The 23,547-nt window shown below is 53.1% G+C and overlaps 2 protein-coding genes across 3 annotated transcripts; both read left to right on the forward strand.

The window, feature by feature from the left end:
* Positions 1-1,196: 1,196 nt before the first annotated feature.
* Positions 1,197-11,194, forward strand: SEMA4C (sema domain, immunoglobulin domain (Ig), transmembrane domain (TM) and short cytoplasmic domain, (semaphorin) 4C). Of its 2 annotated transcripts, none has more exons than XM_012642001.1 (15): positions 1,197-1,295; positions 3,704-3,849; positions 5,340-5,488; positions 5,828-5,890; positions 5,985-6,083; positions 6,210-6,306; positions 6,402-6,518; positions 6,619-6,770; positions 6,854-7,029; positions 7,362-7,506; positions 7,599-7,821; positions 7,949-8,061; positions 9,061-9,218; positions 9,307-9,377; positions 9,477-11,194. In XM_012642001.1, exons 2-15 carry the CDS (start codon positions 3,741-3,743, stop codon positions 10,304-10,306), a joined length of 2,502 nt encoding a protein of 833 aa, XP_012497455.1. In that variant the 5' UTR covers positions 1,197-1,295; positions 3,704-3,740; the 3' UTR covers positions 10,307-11,194. The 2 variants fall into 2 exon arrangements, with proteins under 2 accessions (XP_012497455.1, XP_012497454.1); XM_012642000.1 differs by lacking the exon at positions 1,197-1,295 and adding an exon at positions 1,672-1,780.
* A 1,504-nt stretch (positions 11,195-12,698) lies between these two features.
* On the forward strand, positions 12,699-21,962 carry ANKRD39 (ankyrin repeat domain 39). Its single transcript, XM_012641987.1, has 4 exons — positions 12,699-12,819; positions 17,834-17,937; positions 18,344-18,547; positions 21,509-21,962. The coding sequence occupies exons 1-4, from the start codon at positions 12,720-12,722 to the stop codon at positions 21,650-21,652; spliced, it is 552 nt and encodes a 183-aa protein (XP_012497441.1). The 5' UTR covers positions 12,699-12,719; the 3' UTR covers positions 21,653-21,962.
* The last annotated feature ends 1,585 nt before the right edge of the window (positions 21,963-23,547 follow it).

Here is a 23,547-nt window from a genome sequence, read left to right on the forward strand (position 1 = left end):
GGTGGGAGGATCGCTTGAGGTCAAGAGTTTGAGACCAGCCTGAGCAAGAGTGAGACTACGTCTCTACCAAAAATGGAAATATTAGCTGGGCATGGTAGACTGTGTCGGAGTCCCAGCTACTCGGGAGGCTGAGGCAGGAGGATCGCTTGAGCCCAGGAGTTTGAGGTTACAGTGAGCTAGGATGATGCCACTGCACTCTAACTGGAGTGACAGAGCAAGACTCTGTCTCAAAAAAAAAAAAAAAAAAAGTGAAGGCATTTGCATACCAGTTTGCCCCACTTAGACACAGGGTCAGGGTGGCCCATCTTCTCCCTCCCTGTCAGCTGAAGCAGGGCCTTCCCTGCCCACCCCGTGGTGATTGTTATCTCCAGCATCTCCAAGGCCACGGATTTTTTTCTAGAAGAAAGGAGCTGGGAAATGTGGCTTTGGCCAGCAAGGGAGAAGGGGCCTTTATGTGTACCAGCAAAGACCCAATTGTTACTGAAACCAAAATGGGCTGCTTTTCTCAATTATCTCCACTACTCTTCTGGTCTCCACTTTTCAGATGCCAAGTTTTAAACCAGAACAAAAGCTGCTGTCGGGACTGATTTATAATCCAGATCTGCTGACAGGGCCTAAAGTGTTCCTCCCCTCCAGGACTGCACCCTGGCTTAAAGTTACCATCCAAGCCTCAGGGCCTCAAGTCCCTTCACCCCTGCCCTTTGCTCCTAGCCAGGAGGTGGCATTTGTCTCCAAGTGCCCGTTGGGGTGTCCTCCTGAGGCTTTCTGTCCACCTGCCCAGCTCCCAGGACCAGCTGGCAGGAAGGAGGACACCCCAGCACCGCCCATAAGGCCAGAGCTACAAGTTACTTCTAGGAGCGGCTGTGGGCGGAGGCTGGAGGTTCTGAAGGTGCTGGTGCTCCCTCGTGGCTCTCCCCAGCCCCTTTCATCTGAACATTAGGGCTCGTGCCGCTTGTTAATCAGCCTGCCAGTGGCACCAGAAGGAGTCATTTCCTGGGGGTAGGCTCTGCCCGGAGCGTGAGAAACAGGCCCAGACTGTCTCCGGAGACTTGAGGGTCTTCCTGGCTGGTAAGGCTAGTCTGAGGGCAGGGACCAGTGGCGTTGGGGCCAAGAAAGAAGGCAGAATTTGGGGCCACAACACAGACCTCTCTCGTCTGCCCAGAAGAGAAGCCTCGGTTTCCCCAGCCGCTCCTCGCTCGGATAATCGCCCCGAGGTGGCTGGCCCGCGTTCGTTGCAGTAACTGGAGCGTCAAGCCCGATTCCCGAGCCTACCAGGGACACTTCAGAAAGACCGGGTGAGTCCGATTCAGCCGTGGCAATGCCCAGAGTCGCTCCCCCGCCCCACCTCCCTCCAGGCGCTGTGGCGCAGACCGCGACTCTGAGGCGCGGGGCGACTGGGCACCGGGAGGGACAGAGGCCCGAACACCCCCCCTCCCAGGCGGAGGGCGGGCGGGCCCACGGGTCGCGGCGGGTCGCAGCCCCCTCCTGAGCGGGTCTTCGCGTCCCGCCCCCGGCCTCCGCTCGACCCCCCCCCGCCTGACGTCAGGGGGGAGGGGGCGGAGAGCCGCGGCAGCGGTGGAGAAAGAGCCGGCGCCCGCCGCGGTGGCGCGGGGAGCCCGAGCCCAGGGGCGCCGAGCCGGGACCGAGGGGCGGTGGCAGAGGGGCAGTGGAGGAGCGCTGGTGGGCGCCCGCGGGCGGGCAGCTACGCGGGGACAGGGGCGGACCGCGGTCGGTGGTGAACGCGAGGGCGGCGCCCAGGGATTTGCGCTGCGCGCAAGAGGTGAGTGAGGCCGGGCTTGCGTGGGGCCAGGACCGCGGAGCTCCGGAGCCGCCGCTTTGTCCCTTTGCTCGGGCAGGGGCTGCCGCACGCGCGAGGCACAGGGTCTAGGGGCGCAGGGAGGGGTGGTGGCGGAGACAGCTGTCCGCCCGAGATCCTTCCTGCGCCCCCCGCGAGCTGCCTCGCGGGGGCTCGGGAGAGGGGTGTGCAATGCCTGCGGCTCCTGGGACTAGAGGGGCGGGCTGGTGAGGGGCTCCAGGGTTCCTCGTGCTGTCCGGTCCACGGCGGAGATCCTCGCCAGGCTCCCGAACTGTCCTCGGCTCCCCCACTGCCGACGGAAAGTTTGGGGCGGGCTTGGACAGAGGCCGATGTTGTGGGATCGGATTTCCCTGCCGCGGCCCCCTGCCCCCCCCCCCCGTTCCGCTGGGGAGGCGGGTTGTCCCGGAAAGCCAGGCCCCCGGCCCGAGCCGGGCCGCCCTGACCCGGCTGGAGCGCTCGCCTTGCAGCCGCGGGAGCTCCGCCATCCACTGCCGGCCGCTCGGGGTGAGCAAGGGTGCAGGGTGCACCGTCTGGACCCCGCACCCCTCCGCCCCCACGCCCCTGGCTGCCCCTTTCCCCCGCGCTGGGAGGAGCTGAGGGTGGGGGCACCGCTGCGCGGGCGGATCCTCGGAGCGCGCCTCTGGGTTCGGCCTGAGTCTGGGGTAAGGAGCTGAGGGAGGGCTGGGGGTATATTGGGGGCCGGTCGCGGGCGAACGCAGCCCCAGCCCCCCGCCCTTCCCGCGCTCGGGTTCTCGGCCGACAGGGGGCGTCCGCAGGCCGGGCTCCGCCACGCTCCTAGCGCCACCGCTTTGTTTGCATTCAAATCCCTGGAGCTGGGGGAGGGGAGGACCCGGGGGGACCCCGGACGGGGTCTTGGCGGGTACCCTTTGTTTTCGGGTGAGCAGGTCCCCAGCTTCTGTGTCTCTGTGCCCGGCGCGGGAGGGCTGAAGCAGTGGAAACCAAACCCGATAGCCTGCTTAGGCCAGGGTCCCTGGGGCGTAATCCCCGAGTTGGGAAGGTTCCTCAGACCCGGGGGAGCGCAGCGGGCGCCGGCCACGCGGTCCTAGAGGAACCCCCCTCGTGCTCCCCCATCTCATCTCCCACGTCCCCGCCTGCCAGCGCCGCCGGGAGATCCCTGATTAGACCCGCGCCTGCTCTGTTATCCCGCCGCCTCTCAGCCCGAGGGCTAGTGTCTCCTAGAAGGCTGTGCGAGGAACAGGATGAGGCCCTGGTCATTTCCACGCCCATCCCACCCACTTCCTGCCTCCCTCTTGGGCAACAAAGGGGCCTCGGGAAGCGGGGCCCCTTCAGCTCTCGGCCCCACTCCCACCCCTGCCCTGCTGCTGTGGAACGGGGTTCTGGGCTCTGCCCGGCTATTGTCTGTGCTGGGGGAGGGGACGGGCTAGGGCCCGGACTTCGCACGCAGCCTGCTGCACTAAGCCCCCCTCTGCGGGTTCTCCCCACCGCCTGCCCCACCGCATGCCTCCTCACGCCGCTGAGGGGTTTGCCTCCCAGAATTGGGTCGTGGGGCTGGTTGGAGCCCCAGTGGATGCAAGTCCTGCTTACTGAGGTTCTTTCTTCTAAGGAACTCTGAAACCTTTTAGACCTGAGTTGGGGGGGGTGTCCTCTTTATTTTTTTAAACAACTTCCTGTTGAGAGCGAGTAGGGAAGGCCTGGCGACCAGGGAGGGTTTCTTGGAGTCTGTCCATGCCTCCAGCTGATTCAACTCCGAGCCGCCCTGGGAGACCCCATGTCTTTTGCGGGCTGCCAGGGGGACTTCCAGGGGCTCCTGGAGAGGCCTGATCAGGTGTCCAGTCGCCCCTTGGTGTGGGCCCCCTTCCAGTTTGTTTTCTCTGGCTGTGATTCTGACCATTTCTTTTCCCTCAGCAGGCAGCTGGCCTGGAGCATAGAGCCGGCGTGTGCCATGGCCCCACACTGGGCTGTCTGGCTGCTGGCAGTGGGGCTGTGGGGCCTGGGCATTGGGGCTGAGGTGTGGTGGAACCTTGTGCCCCGGAAGACAGTATCTTCTGGGGGTGAGTGCCTGGAGTTCTGGGGGGAAGAAGCCATGTGGGAGGCAGGAGGGACAGCAAGGGAGGAAGGGTACTCTCAGGAAGTGCAGGGGCAGGCTGCTAAGGAATCATCCCCAATAATATGCCCACTTTATTCTGATGTGTGTGGCCCCGGGGATCCAGAACAGGTAGTACAGGTCAGGACCTGGGATTTGCTTCCTTCTGACACTCACGATGGCTCTGGGGGGGCTCTTACCAACTCCCCGCCCCAGACTGGCTGCCCAGGTATGCAAGGGAGAGAAGCCATTCTGCACGCCTCACTTCTTTAATTGTCACTAGTGCTGGGAGTCTAGAGAGAGAAACCTGAACCAGGGTGGTGTAAACCGAAGCTCTGTTCCCTGCTCCCCTCAGTCTTTCTAGGTATCTGTCCCCAGGATCCCCCCTTATCAACTCTAATACCGCCAAGTACTCGTGCCATCTGGTGGCCCTGGATGGGTGTGTGTATGTGCACATGCTTATACCGAGGGACAGAGTGGACCTAGTAGCCCTCCTTATGCACAACACCTGTATGGAGAGGTGATGTCAGGTGTTTGTATCATCTGTGCGCTCTGGGGACCTGGGATGAGCTCACCTCCCACAGTCTCCACTGAGGTGCTAATGAAGCCCTTCCTTGCCAGCCTGTGTCTGGGTCCATCCTTGCCTCCGAAGACTGAGGCTGGTTTGGGGGGGGGCCCTGAGGACAGGTGGGCTGCTGTTTTGGGGGCTGACATAGGAATCACATGACTATATGAATGGCATAGTGCCCTGGCTTCCCAGGTCACAGCAGGCTTCAGCACCATCTCTGGTCCCTGAGCCTCTGGTTTCCCCCGACCTCTCTGGCCTGGCCTCCCGGCCTTGATGCCTTCCCCTCCTGCCATCCCTGCCTGTCCTGGTGGCCAGCTGTGCTTGCATCTCTGGCAGCCTGGATGTGGGTCCTGTTAGGGTAAAGGCTTTCCAGAGGCAAAGAGTGCTCACAACTGTTCTGTACCTCCTGCCCTGTTGGGTGGGTGGCCAGGGCCTGGCTGGCCCTTAATGTGGACAGTGAGCAGCAGAGCAAAGAAGGAAGCAGCAGCCAAGGAAGCAGGGGGTGGGGAGGGTTGGGGTGCCCAGCCCAGCCCTGCAGCCGGAGGTGCCACTGACCCTGAGAGCGAGAGCCATCAGTCTGATGGCTTCCTCTGGCCGGAAGCTGTGGCTGAGAGATCCATCCTTCCTTTTCAGCAGCCCGGATCTGCCTCCTCCCAGGCTAGGGAAGGCTAAGGAGGCCTGGGTGGAGCTGTCAGAGCCAAAAGGCTATTCCGAAAATGCCCTCTATTGCTAGTCAGGAGGCTTGGCTGGCACTGCTGTGGGGTCCTGGCTCTAATGCGGAGAACTGGGGGGATTAGGCCCAGGAGACCAGTGGAAAGAGGAAGACTGACTCTGAGAGGTGCCTGTTCAACAACAGTCCTGCTCACCCTACCTTGCCCTTGTCCCTGCAGAGCTGGCCGCAGTGGTACGGCGGTTTTCCCAAACGGGCATCCAGGACTTCCTGACGCTGACCCTGACGGAGCAGACCGGGCTCCTATACGTGGGGGCCCGAGAGGCCCTTTTTGCCTTCAGCGTGGAGGCTCTGGAGCTGCAAGGAGTGGTGAGAGGTGGGGCAGCGGGAGGCACACAGACCTGGGAGAGAGAGCAGGGCCCAGAGGGGCTTCGCTTGGGCGGGCTATCCCTCTGCCCAGCTGCTCTCGTGGAAGTCTTGCTCGACTTCCAAGGCCTGCACGCTCATCAGGATTAGCTAGCTCTGTCCTCTCCTGTAGCATTTACGGGATTCTGTGTAGTGGGGCAGTATGAGGCTTCTGTATTCTACTGAAAGAAGCCCCCAGAGAATGGGGACGTCTTTGCACTGGGTTGCTGCCACAGGCAGTGTTTGTGACACATGCATGGTACGTACCTGTGACATTGCTGATGTCCTCCTCCCTGTCTCCAGATCTCCTGGGAGGCCCCAGTGGAGAAGAAGACTGAGTGTATTCAGAAAGGGAAGAGTAACCAGGTGGGTGATCACCTGCCGGGCCTTGCAGTGCAGGCGCATGCTCTCCTGGGGCTGCCCCCCATACTCTCATTAACTGGACGTCTTTCTGTCCCAGACGGAGTGCTTCAACTTCATACGCTTCCTACAGCCCTACAATGCCTCCCACCTGTACGTCTGTGGCACCTACGCCTTCCAGCCCAAGTGCACCTACATTGTGAGTGCTGTTCCTCCCCCCTCGCTGGCCCCCACCCACACCCTCCTAGCCCTGCTCTGGGCTCCAGCCCCGGAGGAGCCCTGCCCTCGGGCAGCTCCGTCTCATCCCCTCTCTCCCTGTGCCTAGGACATGCTCACCTTCACTTTGGAGCGTGGAGAGTTTGAGGACGGGAAGGGGAAGTGTCCCTATGACCCAGCTAAGGGCCACACTGGCCTCCTTGTGGGTGAGTGGCTGCTCCTGACATAGGCTGGGTGAGTCCCCTGGGGCTTGAGTGTGCCTCCACCTCACTTCTGGCCTGGGTGACCCTCTCTCCCATAGACGGTGAGCTGTACTCAGCCACACTCAACAACTTCCTGGGCACGGAGCCTGTTATCCTGCGTAACATGGGGCCCCACCACTCCATGAAGACAGAGTACCTGGCCTTTTGGCTCAACGGTGAGCCCCAAGGCGCTGGCGTGGGCCCCGGGGCAGCTGTGGTGGGGAAGCCGGTGAGGGGCCCAGCACCTCACTGCTTGCCATCCTCCCCTTCCCACAGAACCTCATTTCGTAGGCTCTGCCTACATACCTGAGAGTGTGGGGAGCTTCACGGGGGACGATGACAAGATCTACTTCTTCTTCAGCGAGCGGGCAGTGGAGTACGACTGCTATGCCGAGCAGGTGGTGGCTCGTGTGGCCCGTGTCTGCAAGGTACCAAGTCCCGCAGCAGGGGGCCCTGGGAGGCCTGCCAGCCTGGTGAGACTGACCGGCATTGTCCTCTTGCCATCTGCCAGGGTGACATGGGGGGCGCACGGACCCTGCAGAGGAAGTGGACCACATTCCTAAAGGCGAGACTGGTGTGCTCTGCCCCCGACTGGCAGCTCTACTTCAACCAGTTGCACGCGATGCACACCCTGCAGGGCGCCTCCTGGCACAACACCACCTTCTTTGGGGTTTTTCGGGCGCGATGGTGAGTTGGCCACAGAGCCTCGGGGGTGGGGAGGAGCAGGTGTTCAGGTTAGGGATGGTGTGTGGGGCTGAGAGCCTGGACAGGGCCTCTGCGGGAGGTTCAGGGGATCAGTTGTCCTGAAGCCAAGGAGACTCCTGGGCACTTGCCCCTTCCAAAGCTCCCCGTGGAGGTGGGCAGGGTCTTACCCTGGGGTGGCACTGTAGAACTGCCAGCGCATTATTGTGCTCATGACTGCATTGTGCTGGGCCCTGCCATCGTGCTCCTTGCCTGGAGCTGGGGTAAGATGGGCTAAGAGGTATACCTGATCCTTGGGGTCCCTCCCTCTCTGTCAGGGGTGATGTGGACCTGTCAGCAGTCTGCGAGTACCAGTTGGAAGAGATCCAGCGGGTGTTTGAGGGTCCCTACAAGGAGTACCGTGAGCAAGCCCAGAAGTGGGGCCGCTACACCGACCCAGTACCCAGCCCTCGGCCTGGCTCGGTGAGTCCTGGGGCAGGGATGTGTTTCCGCCCTCAGCTCCAGTGCCATTCCCACCTGGCTGATGGCTCGCCTCCCCACCTCCCTACTCCCAGTGCATCAACAACTGGCACCGACGCCACGGCTACACCAGTTCTCTGGAGCTGCCCGACAACACCCTCAACTTCATCAAGAAGCACCCACTGATGGAGGAACAAGTGGGGCCTCGGTGGGGCCGCCCCCTGCTTGTGAAGAAGGACACCAACTTCACTCACTTGGTGGCTGACCGGGTTACGGGGCTTGATAGAACCACCTACACGGTGCTGTTCATTGGCACAGGTAGGCGAATGGGTGTGCGGGCACAGTACTGGAGGCTGGGTGAAGGCCCTGTGCCCAGAGCCGGGAGACCTGGAGACGCCCCGGGGCCTCGTGCCCCCGTTTACACCTTGCCCCTCCTCCCCTACAGGAGATGGGTGGCTGCTCAAAGCTGTGAGCCTGGGGCCCTGGGTCCACCTGATCGAGGAGCTGCAGGTGTTTGACCAGGAGCCGGTGGAAAGCCTGGTGCTATCTCAGAGCAAGGTAGTGAGTCAGGCCCCTGTCCCCCCCACCGCTGTCCTTAGCACCATCGTATCTCACTCCCTCTGTCTGCCTTTCCCAGTCGGGCTTACGCGCTTGGCCATTGCAGAGGTGGGGACACGTGCATGCCAACTCACTCAACACCTTGCGTAGCTTGGGGTGGGTTCCTGGAAATAAGCACACTGAAGTGATGTAATCCGCGCTCCAAAGGACTGTTACATATAGCTGGGTCCGTGGGGCTGTGTCCCCGGAGGCAGGCCTTGGCAACTGCTCTTGAGTTTTCTTCAGATGCCTCCAAGTTGTGCTGTAGCTGTGGCTATAGCTCTTCCCTGGTCGCTCCCCCACTGGCCAGACCACCCAGGCTGTGAGATGTTTATGATGCCCGCACGATGTCGGTTTCCTGCCAGCCCCCAGTTGCTCTCTGGTCCCGACCCTCCGTTTCATTTCCTTGAGCGCTTCCCAGAGTGCTTGCGTTTTACCTCATGCAATACTCTTTCCTGGCATGTTTGCAGCACCCCCTGAACTTTGATTTGTTTGCCTTTTACCAACTATGGTGACTCAGAATTATTCCCCAGAACATAGAATAATGGCAGAAAGAAAGTGTGTGGTTGAATAAACACACAAATTAGCATTCACCATTCAAACTGAGGAAAACACCTTATTTTATGCTGGTGCTATTGTGAGGGTTGATGGGCCTCAAGGAGAACGTACTTCCTGCACTGTGTGTGTGAGTGTGATTACACATCCAGGCTCACGCTTCTGTCGTCCCTTTCTAATAAGGTCATGTCTGTAAGGTACTTAGGATTGTGTCTGGCTTATATAAGTCCTCAGTGAGTTCTTTGGCTCTTAAATTTCCCTCTTCAGGTCTACAGCCTGCTGTCTTCCTCCTTTGTCCTTGTGTACCCTGCAGGGGTCTGGGAGCCCCCTGTGCTGTGTCCTGGCCGGGCTGCCACCCACAGATGTGGCCCTAGCTGACCCTCCTGGGCCCTAATTCTCTTGCAGAAGCTGCTCTTTGCTGGCTCCCGCTCTCAGCTGGTGCAGCTGCCACTAGCGGACTGCATGAAGTACCGCTCCTGTGCAGACTGTGTCCTCGCCCGGGACCCCTATTGTGCCTGGAGCATGAACACCAGCCGCTGTGTGGCTGTGGGTGGCCATTCTGGGTGAGTTGGGCTCTGCATGGGCCACGACCAGGAGGGAGGGAAGGGAGGTTGGAGCTGGGCTGCTGACATCCCTTGAGTCCCCTATTAGATCCCTGCTGATCCAGCATGTGACAATCTCAGACCCGTCGGGCATTTGTAACCTCCGTGGCAGTAAGAAAGGTGAGCTGTCTGTTTTGTCCCCCTCCTATTGAGATGAGCCCTGGACCCAGTCCTGGGCTTCCTATACTAACTCTGCTCTCTCTTTCTCTGCTGCTGCAGTCAGGCCCACTCCTAAAAACATCACAGTGGTGGCAGGCACAGACCTGGTTCTGCCCTGCCGACTCTCCTCCAACCTGGCCCATGCCCGCTGGACCTTTGGGGGCCGGGACCTGCCTGCAGAACAGCCTGGCTCCTTCCTCTATGATGCCCGGCTCCAGGCCCTGGTTGTGATGGCTGCCCAGCCCCGCCATGCTGGGGCCTACCACTGCTTTTCAGAGGAGCAGGGGGCACGGCTGGCTGCTGAAGGCTACCTTGTGGCTGTAGTGGCAGGCCCATCAGTGACCCTGGAGGCCCGGGCCCCCCTGGAAAACTTGGGGCTGGTGTGGCTGGCTGTGGTGGCCCTGGGGGCTGTGTGCCTGGTGCTGCTGCTGCTTGTTTTGTCCCTGCGCCGGCGGCTGCGGGAAGAACTGGAGAAAGGAGCCAAAGCAGCAGAGAGGACCCTGGTGTACCCTCTAGAGCTGCCCAAGGAACCCACCAGTCCCCCCTTCCGGCCCGGCCCCGAAACAGATGAGAAACTCTGGGACCCTGTTGGCTACTACTACTCGGATGGCTCCCTTAAGATTGTACCTGGACACGCCCGGTGCCAGCCTGGGGGTGGCCCCCCTTCTCCGCCTCCTGGCATCCCAGGCCAGCCCCTGCCTTCTCCAACTCGGCTTCACCTGGGGGGCGGGAGGAACTCAAATGCCAATGGTTACGTGCGCTTACAACTAGGAGGGGAGGACCGGGGAGGGCTCGGGCACCCCCTGCCTGAGCTCGCTGATGAACTGAGACGCAAACTGCAGCAGCGCCAGCCACTGCCCGACTCCAACCCAGAAGAGTCGTCAGTATGAGGGGAACCCCCCACCGCATCGGCGGGGAGAGCGTGGGAGGTGCAGCTCCTACTTTTGCACAGGCACCAGCTACCTCAGGGACATGGCATGGGCACCTGCTCTGCCTGGGACAGACCCTGCCCAGCACCCGCCCGGCCATGAGGACCTGCTCTGCTCAGCATGGGCACTGCCACTTGGTGTGGCTCACCAGGGCACCAGCCTCGCAGGAGGCATCTTCCTCCTCTCTGTGAAGCATGGACACATGGGACCCCAGCAGCCAAAACTTTTCACGGCAGAAGTTTCAAGATGTGGGTGTGTTTGTGTTCATAAGTGTTTGCACGTGTGTGTGTGTGTGTGTGTGTGTGTGTGTGTGTGTGGCATAGCCTTCCTGTTTCTGTCCAGTCTTCCCTAGGCCTGGGGTCCTCCTGGTGAGTCATTAGAGCTATGAAGGGGAAGGGGTCGTATCACGTTGCCTCTCCTGCCCCCATCTGTCCCGAGTGTGGGGCAGTGATGTACATATGGGGGTGGGGCGGGCAGGGTGCTGTACCCCTTTAGGGGGAGTGCAGGGCTCAGGGGTGGGCCTAGACCTGCCCCTAGGGCTGTGAATGTTTTCAGGGTGGGGGGAGGGAGATGGAGGCTCCTGTGTGTTTGGGGGGAAGGGTGGGTGGGGCCTCCCACTTGGCCCCTGGGTTCCGTGGTATTTTATACTTGTCCTCTTCAGTACAGGGCTCGGAAAGGTTGTGTTGGGGGAGGGAAGGGAGAGAGGGTGGGCATGCTATGGATATTAACATATCCTCTCCCAGCCCTAGGAGGGCTCCTAACAGTGTAACTTATTGTGTCCCCGCATATTTATTTGTTGTAAATATTTGAGTATTTTTATATTGACAAATAAAATGGAGAAAATGAAACTATTACTGCGATGGGGATGAGACTTCTGGGCCAAAACTCTTCTGGGTGCCAGGAGGGAAGACTCACTGTGGGTTGAGCAAGGCTGGGCTGGGCCTCCCCTGTCTCAGGGCAGCCACCCCTTCTGTGGTCGTGCCTGCCTGTGCCCCTCTCAGGAGGGGGAACAACCCAGCTCCAGTGTTTTCCCACAGTGGTGGCTTTGGGGCTGGGAACTAGACCATGGCCACATCCCCTTGGGAGGCAGCCTTGGCTTCTGGCCAAACTGGACAAGTCAGGGCGCTGGGAGTCAGGCGGGGAGAAGAGGAGGGGCCTGCCTTCCCAGAACTCTGGGGAGGGCTAGTAGGAGTGAGGGGGCTGGAGGAGGGGAGCTTCCTACAAGCAGCCAAAGGTTGTACAGATGGGTAGTTGCTTGGATGAAGTTGGGGCTCCCAACTTACGGGAGGAAAGATTACTTCCAGCCTTCTACGCTCTAGGAATTCTAGAGTCTTGAGTGCTCCACCAAGCCACTATCTTGGTCAGGGAGTGGTGCAGGGCTCAGCTGTTTGTGAGAGAAACAGGACCCAGGCTGGATTCTGTCCGTGCACCATTTCTGAATGCCCCTGATGGCTTTAGACACAATTGGTCTAACCCATGCCCACCGATAGAGGCGGTGGAGATGAAGTCTCCCCCAGTAAGCTGGATTGTGGCTGGAATGGGCTGCTGCCCTGGGTTTCCTCAACCGTGGATTGAGAAGGCTGCTATCTGTCAATGTGTCGATCTGTCGATTTGAGCATGCTACGCTTAGGGGATGGTTGGTCCGCAGGCGGCAGCCCAGAGGGTGTTTTGATAATAGGAAGATTAATTCAGTAAACTCAGCCCACTGCGGGGGTGGAGGCTTCTCACAAATCAAGGCCCTCTCCCTGCCCTTGGGGCTTATGTGGAGTTGATTCCAGTGGCAGGACAAGTTGTGGCCACCTGCCCCTTACTGGATACTTAAGGAGTTGGGGGGAAGGGGGTCTCGAGGCCCTCACCACCGCCCTGGGCAGTCGGCCCAGGCCTGGGGTGCTGGGAAGAGGGGGTGAAAGACCGTCTGCCCTGGGGAGCCCGGTGGGACAAGGTTCGTAACGGGAAGAGCCCGAGAGGCCTCTCGAGGGCTGGGTTCTGGCGAAGGTAATGTAAACGCTCGGGGCCGCGCCCTGCTGCCTCGTCCCACACCCTACAAGGTCTAGCCCGCCCTCTGCGGTGTGCGGCTGCTCCCACTACCCAGCACCTCCGCGCCGCCGCCCTGCGCTTAGCCTCGGACGCCCTCGCGTGGCGGCCTCGGGATGCGGCCCAGTGCAGCAAGTCCCGCCCCACCGCCTCGATTGGTTCTCGAGCTAAGGCCTGGATGTTTGATTGGCGGACTCTGGCGAGGTGGCGGGACTAGGAGGACAGCCGAGGACACTGAATGGTCAGATCCGGGACTGCGGGGCGGGCACTGCATCCGCCCGTCCCGCCCACCGAGGCCGAGCTGGCTGCCCACAGCCGGTTGGCTGGCGCTGAAGCCGAGATGGCGGCGCTGCGGCCCTGTGCGGATGGTCCCTGTTGCTCCCACCTCAGTGCGGCGCCCAGCGTGCAGCAGACACTGGAGGAGATGGACTTCGAAAGGGGTGAGGCGGCCGCGTGGTCCTGCCGGCTCTCCCCAGGCCCGCGGCCGGGCCTTCGGGACCGTCACCAACGTGGGCAAAGGAAGGGGCCGTGAACTGAACGAGCTTCCGAGCCTGGCGCGGGAGGACGGGCGGGGGCCTGCAGCTCCCGCGGTACTGAGAGCCTGCTGGCGACCTGGCACGAGCTCTTGGCCATTAGACACTTCGCATTGGTTTCGGTAACCTTCCCAAGTGGTAGGGCTGGGCCTGGCTCCTCACCTTACCTGGGAGACACAAGCCAACTCAGGTGTCAGAGAGGGGCCAGGGGAGCAGAATCTGTATTGCACGCGCTCTGAGGGCATGGAGCTTCAGTGGAGGGGACCAGCCCTTCCAGAGAGCTCCGGTGTGCCAGGCAGTGTACAAGCTTCAGATAGGGCAAAGAGCTTCTCACAAACAGTCCTCGAGGCAGGAATGATATCCCTGCCTATGGGGCCCGGAGAGGCAACTCTTTTGCCCTAGACTATACTGAGATTATGCTGCTAGTAGGAACAGAGGAAAGCAGGAAACCGAGGTTCCTCTTCTCCGTGCTGGGAACCACTGTGCTGACATGCTCTATCACCTCTCCGTGCACAGGCAGCTTACTCAGTAATAATAACATTGCCATCAACTGCTGGGTAGATGCTACTGCTTTATATGCCTTTGTATTTAACTATTACTAGACAATTGTTCCCGCATCTGCCTACTTCCTCTGCCTCTCCTACTACGCTCCTCTGTGCTACTGTAGTGGTTCCCTCAGGGGGTCTTTCCACTCTTGCCCTCCTGCAATGTTTTGTACTCTCCACACAGCAGCCAGAGTGGCTTTTTGAAAATATGAAATCAGAGCATTCCCTATTGTGGCCTACAAAGCTCTTTGGACCTAACCCCTGCCTACTCTACTTCTCTACCCTCGTTTTATTTCTCATCCTTTCCTTCTCCCAGTCACTATGCTTCAGCCACACAGGTCTTGTTTGGGTTTCTTAAGAAGGCAAGACCCTTTCCTGAGTTAAGGCCATTGCACTTGTCCCACCTCTTTAGAATGAACTTCCTGCAACCATTAGGCTAGCTGATGCTTTTCCTTCAGATCTCAGCTCAAATGTCATCTCCTCAGAGAGACTTTCCCTAAATACCCCATTCTAGTTGTTCTCAATTGGGAGCAATTCTGCCATTTGAAGGACTTTGGCAATGTCTACAGACATTTTTGGTTGTCACAACTGGAGAGAGTGCTACAAGTATCTAGTAGGTAGAGGGATGCTATATACATCTTACAATGCACAGGACAGCTCTCCACAACAAGAATTATCTGGCCCAACATGTCAGTTGTGCTGTTGTTGAGAAAGAAATTTTGCCCTATCAAAATTTAGGCCTCTTCCACTCTAGGTTACTCTGATATATCTATCATCTTGCTTTCATCAAAACAATTTTTATAATCTGACATTATTTTGTTTGCTTACTCATTTATTATTTCCCACACACAGAAAAGATCATTATCTACTTTGTTATGTGAACTTTTTTTCTTCAAATCATGTCTTCCTTCTAGGTTCATTTTCCTTTTTTCCAAAAGTACATTAATAGTTTTTTCAGTGAAGATGCCTCTCCTTGGCCTACACATACACTTGTGATAGCTTAGCTGAGTATAAAATTATAAAATTCTAGGTTAACAGGGTTTTTTTCCCCTCAATTTTCTGGAAATATTTTTCCCTTATCTTCTTGTATCTGCTACTGATGTTAAATCTGTTGATAATCTGATTGTTGGTCTTTGATGGGTGATGATCTTTTCTTTTTGGCGACATTAACACATTGACTACCACACTAGAAAAAAAGATTTTTCCTTAGGGCCACGGTGTTTTATTACGAAAATAGAATAAAAACTTTGAAAACAAAACGATCCTTTCTAATGTAATGAAAAATTTGTTATTTTATATTGTTTTCTGTACAATTAAATTGTCAATATTAATTATAACAATAAAAACATCAACAAGTAAGATTGTCACAACCAACTCCAGGGTTTTGCCCAGGGGGCCGCCCATCACGTAACATGTATGCTACAGCATGGCAGTGTGAGTTGCCTGCATACCACACGACTCCCAAGGTAAAGAGACATGTGAGAGCTACATATGCTTCACGAGGCGCCGGGCTCAAAACTGGTGTGAATTAAATACAACTCACATGACAGTTAATGTGTTAAAATATTCTCTTATTTTTGATATTCAGTCATTTCACCATGCTAGATTTTTTATTATTAATCTGTGGGATTTAGTGTGGTTTCTCATCTGAGGACTCAAGGTTGTCTTTAATTCTGGATAATTCTTAGTTGTTACCTCCTCAGACATTACTTCTCTCCCATTGTATCCAGTTTCTCTCTCTCTCTGGAACTCCTGTTAGACAAATGCTGATACATTCTATCTTCCGTGTTTCTTTACTGCTCTTTAATATTTTTCTCTAACACAAAAAGAATATCTGTGATGAACATAGATGCAAAAATCGTCAACAAGATACTAGCAAACAGCACATTTAAAAGATTATTCACCATAATATTTTTTTCTTTATCATTTTGTGCTGCATTCTGAATTCCAAATCACTAACTCTCTCTTCAACTGGGTGTGCAATACTGTTCAACCCATCTATTGTTGTTTTATTTCAGTGATTCTACTCTTTTTTTTTTTTTTTTTTCGGAGGCAACGTCTTGCTTTGTCACCCAGGCTGGAGTGCAGTGGCACAATCACAGTTCACTGCAGCCTCAAACTCCTGCCCTCAAGTAATCCTCCTGCCTCAGCCTCCCTAGTAGCTGAGATTACAAGTGCAAGCTACCCAGCCCAGCTCAAAGATTCTACTTTTTAATTTATTGACTTTTCTGTTTCAGATCTGCCTATTTTTTTTTCCCTAATGTTCTGTTGATTTGTGAAGTCTATTTCTCTGTCTTTGTGAATACATTAAACATTGTTTTAAAGTCTTTTTTAGGTTGTGCTATAATGGCTAATTTATGAGGCATGCATTTTCCCATTTGGATTTTTGCTGTCACCTTATGGCAGTAGATTACTTCTTGTTTTGTAATTTTTTGTCTTTGAGCTGATGAGGGGATCCTCTTTTGTGGGAGATTCTCACACTACTTTGGCTGGCTTCTGGAGGCATCTTTATAGGGTATTTTTCAAAGTTGTCTCTGCCTGGCCCTTATAGGGTTCATTTGTCTGGATCAGCTTTTATGATAGTCCAAACTGTAACAGATTCTTAGCTTGGGGTTCTTGTTTCCCAAATGTACAGTTAATAGGCCCCATACCTCCAAGTTGCATAAGTCAGGGTATCTCGTTTTTTAGATTTTTCTCTGTTTTTGCTATCTTTTCACATCTATCTGAATGGTGCTTTCTCTAATTTCCTTTAGGTTTCTGTTCAGATGTTACCTCATCAGAGAGACTATCCCTGACCACTGCTTATTCTTCTTCCCTGCTTTTTCTTTAGAGCACTTAGCACCAACTTACTTATTTTATAAAATATATAGAATATGTTTATAAAATTGTATGTGTAATTAGCCCAGGTGCGGTGGCTCACTCCTGTAATCCTAACACTTTGGGAGGCTAAGGCAAGAGGATTGCTTGAGGCCAGGAGTTAGAGACCAGCCTGGGCAATAGTGAGACCCTGTCTCTACAAAAAATAAAAAATTAGCCGGGCATGGTAGCACACACTTGTAGTCCCAGCTACTTGGGAAGCTGAGGCAAAAGGATCACTTGAGCCCAGGAGTTTGAGGTTGCTGTGAGCCATGGTGATGCCACTGCACTCTAGCCCAGCAACGAGAGAGACCCTGTCTCCTTACCCCCCTGAATTATATATATATCATTATATATAAAATATTTATACAGTATACATAAACATATAACAAATATATGTACTTCTATTTAGACAATGTATAAACGAATATATATATACTTGCTTCTTGTCTTTCTCCTTTAATTGGAATGTAAACTCTATAAGGCCAAATTTTGGGGGGGAATCTTTTATACGTGGCTAATCCCTAGTGCCTAGAACATAGCAGTTCTGGTAGTAGAACATAGAAGATCCCTAATGCCACACACATAGTAAGTATTCAGTAAACATTTGCTGAATAAATGAATTGCCTAGGCATAGCAGCTTTCTTCTTGCTGCTCTGCAGGGCAGGAGAATAGAGATTCTCCAGTCCCAGTTCCTCTGTACTGTGGCACTTCCTGCCTCCAAACTTTGTGCACAGAGCCTTGCTCTAGCTCCCTGCCATGCACATGGCCTGCAGCTGTCACTCTGGACCCTGCTCAAGCATTTGCACCAAAGCCCCTGAGGTGTGTGTCCAGTTCCAAGTGCCCTTTGGATTCTACAACTTCAGTACCTGCTCACCACTTTGGCTATGGTTTCCACTTTGTGAAATTTCCTTTTCTTGCTTTGAATTTGGCTCTATATTCTTTTCTTTTTTCCTTAGAGACAAGATCTCACTCCGTTGCCCAGGCTGGAGTGCAGTGGCCTGATCATAGCTCATTGTAACCTTGAACTGGGCTCAAGTGATCCTTCTGCCTCAGCCTCCTGAGCATCTGGGACTACAAGCCTATGCTACCATGCCCAGCTGATTTTTAAATTTTTTTCTTACGGAAACAGGGTCTCGCTATGTTGCTTGCTTTCAAGCAATCCTCCTGCCTTGGCCTCCCAAAGTGCTAGGATTACAGGTTTGAGCCACCACGCCTGGCCCAAAATTATTTTATCGAACATTTCTGTGTTTGAAGTGGTAAGAAGGGATTTCTTTGTCTGCCTAATCCTACTGTTCTGATTAGACAAGGCCCTTGTCTGTCTTGTTCACAGCTATGTCACCAGCACCTAGAATAGTCCTTGGCACAGAGGAGGTGCTCAATTAATATTTGTTGAAGGAACGGATATCCTCCATTTTATAGAATAGCTGATGCTCAGAAAACTGAGGTCAAGAGGTAAAGGAAGCATTAAAAGCGCCCATTCATCTGGCATTATTCAGTACTTTGGATACTTTCTGCAGGGATCTGGTCGGCAGCCCTGAATGGAGACCTGGGCCGAGTAAAGTATTTAATCCAGAAGGCAACGGATCCTAGTCAGCCTGACTCCGCTGGCTACACTGCTCTGGTGAGCTGGGGAGGAACACGGTCAGAAGAGAGAAGCTTTAACTCAGGGATGCCTGCTCTCTGAGAAGGGGGAATTGATGTTTACCTTTTGTCTTCTCCCTGCCTTTCTTCTAGCAAAGTGTCTCTTTTAAACAGCATGTGAACTTGGATTGTTTTAATTAGTGTAAGAGCATTACATCAATTATTTAATTTTATTTTCATAACAATCCTGTGAGATAGGAATGATCATTTTCCAGTTGAAGAAGCTGAGGTTAGAAATGAAGAAGCTTGCCCAGGCCATTCGGCTGCTGGAGGTGGCACCTGGGATGATTCCAGACCTCTCACTGCAGGGCTGTGTCCTCTCAACTCCAGCACCCTTGTGGCCTGCCAGGCTTCTGCTGTCTGACCTTGGTCTCTGTTCCCTGCAGCACTATGCGAGCCGCAATGGGCACTATGCTGTGTGCCAGTTCCTGCTGGAAAGTGGAGCTAATTGTGATGCCCAAACCCATGGGGGTGCCACCGCTCTGCACCGGGCCAGCTACTGTGGGCACACTGAAATCGCACGGCTGCTGCTTTCACATGGGTCCAACCCCAGGCTGGTAGACGACGATGGCATGACCAGTCTACATAAGGTATGCTCCTTTCCCCCTTCTTTTCTTATTCTAAAAGTTGTAGCATGTTCCTGTAGAAAACATGGGGAGAACAAAAACGCATGGAGAAGAAAATAAAATCATTTGTAATCTCAGTGCTCACCTGTCATCACTTTAGGATTAATGTGTGATTTTCCAGCCTTTTTCCTGTGTGTGCAAATTAAAATGAAAATGTACAGTGCTGTTTTATTGTTCTTCCCTTAGTGATAAGTCACAAAGACTTTTCCATGCAATTGATTTTCTGAAACTTGTACCTACTCTTGCCTGTCCCTGTGGTCCACCTTCTGTGTTATAGCCAGAGTAATCATTTAATTAAACTCTTTCTAACTGGAAATACTGACACATGGTAAACAATTTGAGGAGTACAAAAGGATATGCCATGAAAATGAGTTTCCCTTCTACCTGACTCTCGTCCCTCAGTCTTCTAGACCACCTCCTTCGAGGCATTCACTTTACTGATTTCTTATGCATCTTTGAGAGGTGGTCTCTGCATATTTATGCAATACGTGTGTAAATATAGTCCTCTCTTGCCCCCACTTGGATCTTCTCCCAAAGCGATATTTTAGAAAGCAGTTCTGATCATGCCATGCCCTCACTTGGAATCCTTCAGAGGCTTTCTTTTCCCAAGTCCATAAGCCAATTTACAAGGTGGGGGAAGCTCCTGCCTTCCTTTCCAGTTTTATCCTGAGCTCTCGTCCCCTTGTCCCTTACACTCAGGCCCTGCTAATCATTTTTATTTTCTTGAACCTACTATTCTGTCACCCCAGGGGCATGTATTACAAGCTCTTCCCCTGTCTGGATGCCTCTCCCCTCCCACTTTTCATCTGGCTTATTTCTCCCCTTCCTTCTGGATCTCAATTTACACATCACACCCCCAGACATCCTTCTCTGATCCCCAAACATGGTTAGCTTACCCAGATGTATACCTAGCTGTGTGCACCCTGGACTCAACTGTTCTTAACGCCTCTCTACTTTACAATTCCCTATTTGAGGTCTGTCTCTCTCACTAGAGACAGCTGGGACTTTATTTTGTTTACTGTTATAGCCTTAGCACTTAGCACAGGTGCTCAATGGATATGTACTGAGTGAACAGCTGGATATTGGGTTTGTTTCTTAATCCTTGCCAATTGGATAGGCAGATTGCTTATTTCTTAATGGTCTACACTGGTGTTGCTCAGACTTTTTTTTTTTTTTTTGAGACAGAGTCTTGCTCTGTTGCCTGGGCTAGAGTGCCGTGGCATCAGCCTAGCTCACAGCAACCTCAAACTCCTGGGCTCAAGCAATCCTTTTGCCTCAGCCTCCCGAGTAGCTGGGACTACAGGCATGCACCACCATGCCCAGCTTACTTTTTCTATATATATTTTTAGTTGTCCAGCTGATTTGTTCCATTTTTAGTAGAGATGGGGTCTCACTCTTGCTCAGGCTGGTCTCAAACTCCTGACCTTGAGCGATCCTCCCACCTCGGCCTCCCAGAGTGCTAGGATTACAGGCGTGAGCCACCACGCCCGGCCTGCTCAGACTTTTTGCTGCTACAGTTCACATGTTGCTGCTGTGGGTATACCTGGCTGGTGTAACCCACAGCTTGCAGCATTTTAGATGCATCTCCGTCTATTTTTCTCTCGTTCAGAGAATGAAAATGTGTGAGGGATATGAATTATTCTTTTGTGTGTTGTTTTTTTTTTTAAATCAACTATTTGGTACTTTACTTTTTGTAAAAGTATATTTGGAATGCATCTCACAACTGCTTACAACATATCACTGCCTGAATTGAGGCACTGAAATTGAGAACCTTGGGTCTGCAGTCACCAAGAGGAGCTGCTCAGTAGGTACAGTGGCTCATGCCTATAATCCCAGTGCTTTGAGAGGCTGAGGCAGGAAGATCGCTTGAGGCCAGGAATTCAAGACCATCCTGGGCAATATAGCGAGACCCCGTCTCTACAAAAAAAAAATTAGCTGAGTGTGGTGGACCTGTAGTCCCAGCTACTCAGGAGGCTGAAGCAGGAGGATCGATCGCTTGAGCCCAAGATCTTGAGGTTGCAGTGAGCTATGATTGCATCACTGCACTCCAGTGTGGGTGACACAGTGATATCTTGTCTCTAAAAAAAAAAAAAAAAGAAGAGGACCTGTTAAATAAAGATTTGGGTTCAAATTTGGTATAGTAATTGCTACTACTATTAATTTTGATACTTCTCAAAAGCCACTGTAGTCCATCAATTTGTCTGTTGGGAGGAGTAGGGAATATAGTGGTTACCATAGTTATTAAGAGTTTAGACTTTGAAGTCAGACAAACCTGGGATTCTAAACCACACGAGCTCTGTGTCCTTACTTAGGCAAGTTACTTAACTTATATAAGCCTAAATTTCTTCATCTGTAAAATGAGAATAATAATGGTTCTTACCTCAGAGGATTATTGTGAAAGTTAAATAAGATAATCTACATAAATCAATCATTTAACTCTGTTATGGGGGGGTGGTTATAAATCGATGTCCAGATCGGGGTCATCTGTCATAAAGAAGAAGAGGAGAAAGCTGGGAACCTGGGCCCCAGCCTTTGCCTACTCATCTAAAAGTTGCCGAAGGGCAGGGCTGTGTCTGGTGTATGTTGTACCCAGCGTCCTATGGATGACATGTGGATATTTGTGAAAGACGCTTAGAGATCCAAGGTTCTGTGCTTGTTTTTAATGTGTAAGTCTGGCCAAAGACAAGAATGGCCACTGGGCAAAGGACATAAAAAAGTAAAACTCAGGCAAATTGCCAGATGGCACTGGGGTACTCCACCAATCTGCGTAAAGTCAGTGGGATTTGGTAGGAAATCCACTCAAACTGCCAGTGTCTCCATTTCCACAAAAGCTCTTTTTTAGGGGGCCAGAGGTCCCCAGAAGTGGAGCAGGAAAGAGCAGAGCCCAATGGGGGCATGCCTTTTGATTTGGGACTCTCTCCACAGGCTGCTGAGAAGGGACACGTGGACATTTGCTGCCTCCTGTTGCAACACAGCCCAGCCCTGAAGGCCGTCCGGGATCGGAAGGCACGGCTAGCATGTGACCTGCTGCCCTGCAACAGTGACCTGCGGGACCTTCTGGCCAGCTGAGTCACCACTCTCCTGTCTTGGGCTGCCCTTAAAGGGTCCACAGACCAGCTCTCCAAGCCCCTGCCTTGGTCAGCATCTGTGCTGCAGGGCAGGAAGATGTGGCCAGAAGACACAGGAAGAGCCCGTTTGGCTACTGTGGAGGCGAGGGAGTAGGCTTGGCGGGGCTGGAAGTGTTTAAGCCTAGACAGATGATCATATTCTAAATGAGTTCATGTGAGACATCTATCCATTTGGAAAAAAATAAAGTTATATCCTTATCTCATCCCACATATACAAAAAATCACAAGATTAAAGATCTAAATATAAAAACTATGTAAGTATTAGAAGAAAATATGGAATATGTGACAAAAGCTGCTTTCTAGCTAAATGATCTTGGCACAAGTCACTTTACCTGTCTGTCCCTCAGTTCCCTCATCTATAAGACGAAAGTGACTGTAACAGGACCTGCCTCAGTCATTGTGGGGACTAAATGAGCGAACATCAGGGGAATGCTTGAGAGACAGCCTGGCACGTGACAAGCAGAGGAGGGCCTGCTCCTGGCACTCCACCGGCGTGGGCTTTCGTGCCGCGATTTCATTACTTTCAGCGGTCTGGTAGGTAGGACAGTGCTATTGCTTTATTTTGTGTTGCTGATTACTAGTCCTAATTACCTGTTTTCTGTGAACCTCTTGCCCATGCTTATTTTAAAAATGTTTTCCCTTTTATTGATTCATAGGAGTTTATATTCTGGATTTTGATTGTTTTTTTATATCTCCATATATTCATATACATTTAAAAATCCTTTTTCTCTTTTTCTTTCATGCTGTCACTTGTCTTAACTTGCTGGTATCTGTTCGTGGAAGTTGGTATAGATACTGTAGATGGCAGTTTGGCAACGTCTATTTAAATTTAAATGAGCAGGGCTGATAATTTGATGTCTCCGTAGCTTCCTGGAGAAATGTTCTTCCATGGTTACAAAGGTGTTTATTCACAGGGGCATTTACAGAGGTGGGCATTGGAGCATGGGGTGTAATGTAAACAAACCATGGGGACAACCTGACTGCTCCTCAATAGGGAAAGGTTAAGTCGTGCAAGCATGTCACTGGCGTGCAATGCAGCTGAGCATGGCGTGTGCAGGTGGAACAAGGGCCGAGTGTGTCTGCAACATGATGCTTCTCCAAACAAAACACATCTATAGAAACAGATCAAGTGCAGGAACGTGTGGATGTACATACATGGAATATACAGAGGGAAAGGCGGGAGGATGTACATTAAACTGGTACCCACGAATTTTCCCAGGCCACGGAGGCAAGACATCTGGAACATTATTGTTTGAATTGTCTGGAGCATTTATGTTTGAATTTTTTTTAATAAGGAATCTTTTTTTTTTTTTAAGTCAGAGTTAGTTTCATGTGGGACAGGCTGGTTTTCTGCTGAGAATTTCAGATGAAGCCTATTAATGCAAAATGCCCTTTTCCTCAAATGTTGAAGGAGGGGAATTTTAGAGTCAGGAGTGGACAGTGGAGTCCAGAGCTGAAGTTTTTCTTTTTCTTGTCTGTTGCCCCCATTTTAGGTAACTTACCCTCCTCATAACCAAAAGCAAGCAATCACCTTTGTCTGAAAAAAGTACCCTCAAGCGTAAGAACTGAGTTTCTTTAAAAAGCTCTGCACTTCCCTAAGTTCTCTTGAAATTCGGAAGCACTTCCAAGAAGCCAGTCCTGTGGGTGGGACCATTGGCAGCCCTTTGGGGCCTTTGGTCATTCTCGACCCACGGTTCTCCCTCCCTCTCCTCCTGGTCATCTCTGCTCATGTTATTCTGGTTCTAGGGTCTTATTTACAGGCTATCTGATTTCCTTTCAAAGGTCAAGGTAGACTTCAAGGCACAGCTGGGTGAAGGGCATGCATGGCTTCTTAAG

This window comes from Propithecus coquereli, unplaced genomic scaffold (assembly GCF_000956105.1).
Source record: "Propithecus coquereli isolate 6110/MARCELLA unplaced genomic scaffold, Pcoq_1.0 Scaffold171, whole genome shotgun sequence".
In the NCBI taxonomy this organism is placed as follows: Eukaryota; Metazoa; Chordata; class Mammalia; order Primates; family Indriidae; genus Propithecus; species Propithecus coquereli.